Source organism: Lolium rigidum, chromosome 4, assembly GCF_022539505.1.
Source record: "Lolium rigidum isolate FL_2022 chromosome 4, APGP_CSIRO_Lrig_0.1, whole genome shotgun sequence".
Lineage (NCBI taxonomy): Eukaryota > Viridiplantae > Streptophyta > Magnoliopsida > Poales > Poaceae > Lolium > Lolium rigidum.
This window is the reverse complement of record NC_061511.1, coordinates 54,182,352-54,189,753: the sequence shown is the minus strand read 5'-3', so window position 1 is coordinate 54,189,753 and position 7,402 is coordinate 54,182,352. Positions and strand designations below refer to the sequence as shown.

The 7,402-nt window shown below is 46.5% G+C and overlaps 1 protein-coding gene across 1 annotated transcript; it reads right to left on the bottom strand.

Annotated features, from left to right (window-relative positions):
* Positions 1 to 537: 537 nt before the first annotated feature.
* Positions 538 to 1,190, bottom strand: LOC124647060 (germin-like protein 8-14). The gene has a single exon (XM_047187053.1). The coding sequence runs from the start codon at positions 1,174 to 1,176 to the stop codon at positions 538 to 540; it is 639 nt and encodes a 212-aa protein (XP_047043009.1). The 5' UTR covers positions 1,177 to 1,190.
* Between the last annotated feature and the right edge of the window lie 6,212 nt (positions 1,191 to 7,402).

The following is a 7,402-nucleotide window of genomic DNA, read 5'->3' as shown; positions in this document are numbered from 1 at the left end:
CCAGAAAATCATCAAATCCTGTAGTACCAGGATAGGAAGAAGATTGGGAAATCTGTCTGAAATAGAGCCTAACTATTTCCTTACCCATCATACCTATCGAGGCATGAGTTGTTCAACTTAAAATTTCTTAAACAATTTCTGGAGAATGGGTCTCAGCAGCACCTCCTCACGCTGAACCTATGTGGGTCGTTGGTGGTAATCGTTTGTGCCGTGAAGGTGGGTTCATGCCTTTCTTCAGTTCACCCTGGGCCCTCTGTCTCTTTCACTCTGCCACCCTATGCTACTTGGAAATGGCTTACTGCTGGCGCACCTATTTAGCTTACTGCCGGCGCACGTAAACCCGCCAGTGCGGACAGGCCGGTGATAAATAGCTACCGCCGGCGCGCCTTGCAGTTCGCCAGGGATAAACTAGTGTAGTGCTGACGCACCAGTCAAGTTCGCCGGTAATAAGCCATGCGCATGCACATAATCAATTTATTAATAATTCCATGCACACCAGGTAGATATTTAGTAACCTTTATGAAAACATGGTAATAATTATGCGGTGCCATTGAGCATGGACTTATACTTCATGATCTGCGCGGCGTCCAAGAAGGTCAGCTTCGGGAGGACGTCGGAGGGAATGTTGTTGGCGAAGAGCGCCAAGACGGTGATCTGCAGACCGGGATTGGGTCCGCTGAAGGCGACTAGCAAGACGGCGGGCGTGACGCCAATGTTGTACTGGTAGTGGAGCAGGCCCTGGGGGAAGACCATGATGTCGCCCTTGTTGAGCGTCTTGCTGTAGACGGTGTTGGAGTCGGAGCTGATGAATGCGGCGACGATGGTGCCCTGCGTGACGAAGATGAGCTCGGTGGCGGCCGGGTGGGTGTGCAGCGGCACGACGCCTCCCACGGCTATATCGACCCTGGCGGCTGAGATGCCCAGGCCGTTGACCCCGGGGAACTGACTGACGGAGGCCGGCGTGACAGTGGCCCTGAAGATGTTGTTGGTGTTGCCGGGAAGGGCAAGGCCATTGTAGTAGAAGTCATCGGCACTGACGTGGGCCTTGCATGGGTATCCCGCCGGCGTGTCGCCACGGGGCAGGTCGGCGACGCAGAAGTCCTGAGTTAGGGCCATGGCGGAGAAGGGCAAGATGAGGAAGGAAAGGATCACAGGGAGCAACATTGCGTTGGCCATGGCTTGCTACTGCTGTGTGCTTCAGGTTTGCTATGTTTTGTGTGTGCTCTTGTGGTGTTTATATAGGAGAGGCGACGCTTCAGGTAACAATGTAACTTGAGCGAAATTTGGCGCGTCATGATGGCGGACTTGATGCAAAAGACGTACTGTACGTGCAAAAGTTGGCACAAGTCGGCACAAGTCGGAAAATGTCGCAACGGCATATTTTCAGAAATGCCCTCCACCATTTCCCGACATAACCCGCGGTCCTCGCTTCCTTCCCCATCTCTGGCGCCTCGCCCGTGCCTCCCGCGCCGTCGTCCGCAACCGCACCGCGCAGCTCAGGCCACCACGCCGGCCACCAGGCCCTCGCCCGCGCCGCCTGCTCCGCGTGGCCCTCGCCGGCGAACTTCATTCGTCCTCGCCGACCATCCAGACCTAAGGAGGGGAGATCAAGAGGAAATGGATCCCCTTTTCGTGCAAAGCGTGCGACTTGGACGCTACGGCCGCCGCCGCTCCCTCGTCCGTGTCGCCCGACCGAGCTTGCCTAGTCCTGCTCCCCAGAACCCGAGCTAGATTCGTCCCTAAGTTCGTCCGCAGTCTGCTCATCCTCCCCAAGATCGCCTGCGTGTCTTGAAGGTCCGGCGGCCCATCCATCGACCAGTTTGTTGCGGTGAGCTTGCCTTCCCTCTCTGGTGTGATTTTTTTCCTCCCAATCCTCTGATTTTGTGTATGCGTAGTGCTTGATTTGGAGAACGGAAAAGGGGTCAATGTGGCTAGGGTTCATGACACGGGTTGAGTTTACAGCGCTCTGTGTTGAGCTCTCCCGTTCCTCTCTATGTCTGTGTGTATGAGTGTTTTATGCAAGAACAGTCAAGGGAAAATGTGACTATAGTTTACGATTCATTTTGGAAATTCGTGACCTCATTAGCATGCTTGTGTGATGTGGCTTCAAGTATTGAAGGATAGCAGTTACTACCATGTAAAAAAGGGATACAGATAACATTTGAGTATCTCTTTAATATTGACATATCTTTACTAATGGCAGCATAATTTCCTTTTTCCTGATGATAGAAACACGTTGAATGTGAAATTCAAACAACAGAGGGTGGGAGCAGCGACTCGCACGGCAGCACATACACTGAGTTCAGGCTCTCTGACCTCACCGTTAAGATCGTAAACTCCTCTGAATTGCCTGTAGTTCATTACATTTGTCGTCTCTAACATGTGATAAAAAACATGGCTTCAAGTTACGTCAATTAGGTCTCTCTTACCGACGGTTAAAGGGTTAATAGGGTTGATATGCTATTATTGTAAGCAAGGTGTCAATTGTTGAATGAAAGCTTATCCGAAAGGAACCAAGAAGTTAAGCGTGCTGAGGCTGGAGTAGTGTAAGAATGGGTGACTGACTGAGAAATTTAACCATAATTGTAATTTGACCTAAGATTAAGTGTACTTATAAGTGTATTGGGTGAAAGATAAACAAGTAAAAAAAAGGAAAATATGGTGTAAAACAAATTAAAATTTTAAAAAAAATTTAAAATCTATGCCGAGGGTTTTGCCGTCGGCATATAAAAAAGATTTTATTTTCAATTTTTTTTGAAAAAGAAAATTTGAATTTTTGAAATTTTATGCCGACGGTTTTACCGTCGGCGTAGCACGCTACACCGAGGGCTAGGCTACGCTGACGGCAATAGTGGCTCCGCCGAGGAAAGTAATCGCCGAGGAGCTATGCCAAGGGCTGCTCTCGGCATAGCCTAGGCCGACGGCAAAAACTGGCTACGCCGAGAGTTCCCGGCCCTCGACATATCGGCCCATTCCTGTAGTGCACTAAGCTAGCGTCCAGATAACACTCGTTGATCACCTCTTCTATCCAAGTTTGGCCCCCAGCATATTACCAAAGAAAACTTCACATCACGACATTCCGAGCTCCACACCACAATGAGACATCAAAATTATAGATTTGTGTATTGCCGGGAATGCGTTCATCATCCACCGGTCTGATTTATCTATGTCATAATTAGCATGCGCACAACAAAATCAAGTTCTTCTGTCCGTGAGGATTTCGTCATGTTGTTTGCAGAAAAACAAAGCACCAACCCTGAGGCAAAACTCATCAGACACTCATTATATAACGTAGTCATGAATACATTTCCATCACACTCACATTTACAATGACCAATCATAGTCACACTATCTCAATCGACGCGACTAGTACATGCAATCATAGGTGAAGTCGATAGATACAATCAGAGGGAGTACATCTCAGCGCAGGGTAGGCCCGGATGGGTATAACCTCACGCCGACTGTTATAAAGGTGACAAGCAAATAACGAAGAACGAAACAAGAATATACACAGGGGACACAAGATTTTAACGTGAAAAATCCTCCCCAACAAATAGAGGAAAACCACGGACACCAACCAACATAATTTTACTAGATGGGGAAGTGTTTACAAACGTCGTGGTATATCTTATAATCTGAAAAACTCTAGTCAGCGGTTTACAACAGGTATATATATAAGGGGGTGATGATATCCGTACCGGGGGGGGGGGGCTATGCCCCCCTCCGCTTTGGCCCAACCTTCCGGCGATGGAGGTTACAACGACGGGCCTCGCTCCGCTCGTCAGAAGTTAGCCTTCTTATGAATTTGGATCATAATATGACACCAGCTCTCTCACTCCGGCGGCCGCCCTCGCTCCGTCGGCGCACTTGCGGCGGAGCTAGAGCTCCACATGGGCTATGTAGCCGTATGCAAGCGCAGCCATGACGGCCACCACGATGATGACAACCCATATGCCGCCTTGGTGGCATTGCAAGCTAGGCAGGCCGGGCAGCGTGGGCTTGTGGTCTCGAGCAGGCCTAGCTGAGTTGTAGTTGAGCTAGTTGCATCTGTCAAATTAGGAAAAGAGTTTATGTGATATTCATTCATGGCCCATATCAGCGAGCTTAGCCGGCCTGCAATGCAAGATGAGAGACGGTGTATTGAAGCGTACCTTGCGCCGCGAGTGCCCAAACCAGGGTCAGGAGCGCCGTGATGATGAGTAGCGCCTTGACATCCATCCTTCGGTTGCCGCCGCCGGCTGCGCCACCATGATCCATGGCCTTATGCGCAATATGAGAACTAGAGTGCAACTGCCAAATGAACTGGAATGTGAAGAAAGCAATGCGCGCGGCCTGGGCTTCTTATAGGGGTTTAAGGGAGGAGGCATATTGATTCCGGCTCTTCTAAGTTGCTGTGATCGATCTGATGATAATCATCAATAGTGGCGGAGCTTGGACAGTTTACATGGGGAGGCAATTGGGCCTATAAGACAAAATTTCAACGTCTTGGGAAAACATTCGAGGGAGGCAAATGGGCTAATTCCTTAACCCTTCAAAAAAATGCCATGGTCTGGGGGGCGGTGCCCCCCCTAACTCCTTCGTCATAGCTACGCCACTAATCATTGAACAACATATTTCGCGTAGTGCTAATAGAACGAACGCGTACTTCGCGTAGTGCTCCTAAACCCTTGTCATTGAACAACAAGTAGTTCAAAAGGATTCCAGTAAGGGGCTGTCGGGGGAATTCAAAAGGCTTCCATCTACTATAACTACCATGTATGTGTCCTCCAATTCAAAATTTGACTAAACGAGTTAGCTTGCAATGGTTTCAAATAGTATGATTTATCAAGCTAATTTTTAGATCAAATGCTCACAAAGTGGGCTCGATACACGACTTCATATAGTATCATTTATCAAGCTAATTTTTTTTAGATCAAATGCTCACTAAGCGGGCTCGTTGCAGATACACGACTTCATCCATTCTGGTACAAAAAACGATGGAGGGAGTATTACATTGCTGCATAGTCAGTTACTAGATGGACCTATCGCGAATTGCCGCGCCGTCCTTTGTTGTTATCGTAAAAAAAAATCACGTGATCTGTACGTCTTTGAATTCACGTGGGAACTTCTTGGGGTGCAGATGAATAGCCTTTTTCTTTCGCTGAGCTAGTCTAGTGTATTTGCTAAGCAACACCTTCACAAACTTGGTGCCGTAGAAAAAAACCACAAAGAAAAGAGAAACAACCCGCTATCAGCTTGTAAACTGAAAATGACGGCAAAAACAGCCACCACCAGTGTGCATCATCACACAGAGGGTTCATGTACAAAAATGTTGATGGTAGAATTTCAATACGTGAAGCAATAGAAGAGTAAAAAAGTTCCCAACAGAAGGCTAGAATTCCCAATCCAGGAGGCACAACTCGTCTTCTTCCAAGCAATTGAATGATACCAACCGAGGCACGAAACTGCAAATGACACATTGGCGGAGCCATAGCACCGGCTATTCCACATGGGGTGCAGACCCCTCAACGAAACAGAGGTTGTCGTGTCAACGGAGTCAAACAAAAAGAAGTTATGACACAAACATGTTTTACCTCAACTAAACAGGAAAATACAACCCTCTAGAGGCGTGGATCCTTCAACCGGCTCAAGGGAGGTGCTCTTCGGCTGCCTTTTCTGCTTGAAGACAGGTGAGCCAAACCCAGTGATGAAGTCACAGCCTAACGACCTACCGCATGCAAAAACCTACACTCCAGGAAGTGATAAGAAAACTTTACCAGTGGTGTGCTCTTAAAACAATAGAATCAAGAACCGAACTCCCAGCACCGGCTGCGGGGTCTTGATATGGCAGCACCAACAGTTACAATGGCCGCATTGCAGTCTGACTGAGCCGCCCACAAATACGAACACTTTGACATAAAGTCTCCGTAAACTAACCCTCCTTCTGTATAGGACTTGAGAACATGGTTGTCTCTGTTTTCTCGGCGAAAAAGAAAAGCTTGAGATTTGGGGGTAAAGCCAGCAAGAAGAATCACTAACTTGAGACATCCATTCTTCCTAGACCCAATCGCATCAGATTTATTGCCTTTGCTGTTCGATCGTGCAGATTGTTTCCGCTCTTACCATACAAATTCTCAACAAAGTGATAACTGCCCTAGAATGAATAATCATACCCACAAAAAAAGTTGTTGAGTTTTTGTTTACCATAAACTCTTCATAATCACCTATGATTCCTACAAAGTATTATTGGATAATTAATACATAATCACAAAGAAAGTATTACATTCATTGCATGTGCAGTTAATATTCTTAGTGCTTATTTGACACTCTTTATTTGGAAGTATTAGAAATAGAATTACTTGGTTACCTGTATCTTACCAATGCTGCATCACTGTAAGCAAACAGGCCTCCGAACATAAGAATGGAACAGGTAGGCAGAGCTGTGACATAGTATCGGATATTAAAATGTTCCAATGATATTCCAAGGAAAGGCAATAAATCTGATGCAGAAAAAACTTCTTATTATAGATATTTCTGTCTGCGTGTTATTATCAACTAATAAAACAGTAAAGTCGCCTAAGATTGAAAACCATCACACTCAAAACCACTCCGTGGAAACCCAGGTTGCTTAAGAAAATGAAGTGTTGAGTCTTGTGTGTACTAAAATAGCATTATTAATATAGCGGAATAACCTAGGACCTTTTGCATTTTCTCCTCTTCTTTTACAGGAACGTGAATTCCCTACCCTTCGAAGACACTGCAACCTCAACCACTGCAAGGCCAACTGAATGACCGATATCTCATCACATTATGCTCACTACAGCCTGAATGATACATTGATCGCTATACATAATTTTGAATCCAAAATCTGTATGGATGGTAGTTACACATGGAGCATGTTATATTATGGTAGCTACATGGTCGAACTGGTTAAACGATGCATGTATAATGAATGGTGCATAGTCGTGTACATAAACTACATACCTGACAAGAACTAAGACCAGCGGAAGTTGTAGTTCACCTCTCCGGTTACAGGAAAACAACAGAGTTGAATTTCGCCAAATTAGGAAACAACGGCAAATAATCCAGTGAACCACCCGTGGATGAAAGTGAGCTTTGGCTCTCGCTTGCTGTCGCCGACACTTAGGGGTGGGCAAAATACCAAACCGTGGGAAACCGGTTGAAACCGCATGTGAATTCTAGTTCATTTCTCTTCATATTTTCAATCTTCACTCCCGGATTAGTAAAAGAATATGAACTAAGCCTAAACCGCTCAAACTGTCAAACCGTGTTTGCACACCTTTACCGACAGTGGAAGAACAAAACAAAGTGTGCACTTCTGGCAGAGACAAGTGGGTCGGGAATAACAGGATGTGCAGTAGTTCACATAACCATGAGCAGTTTGCATCAACAATAGCAGCAG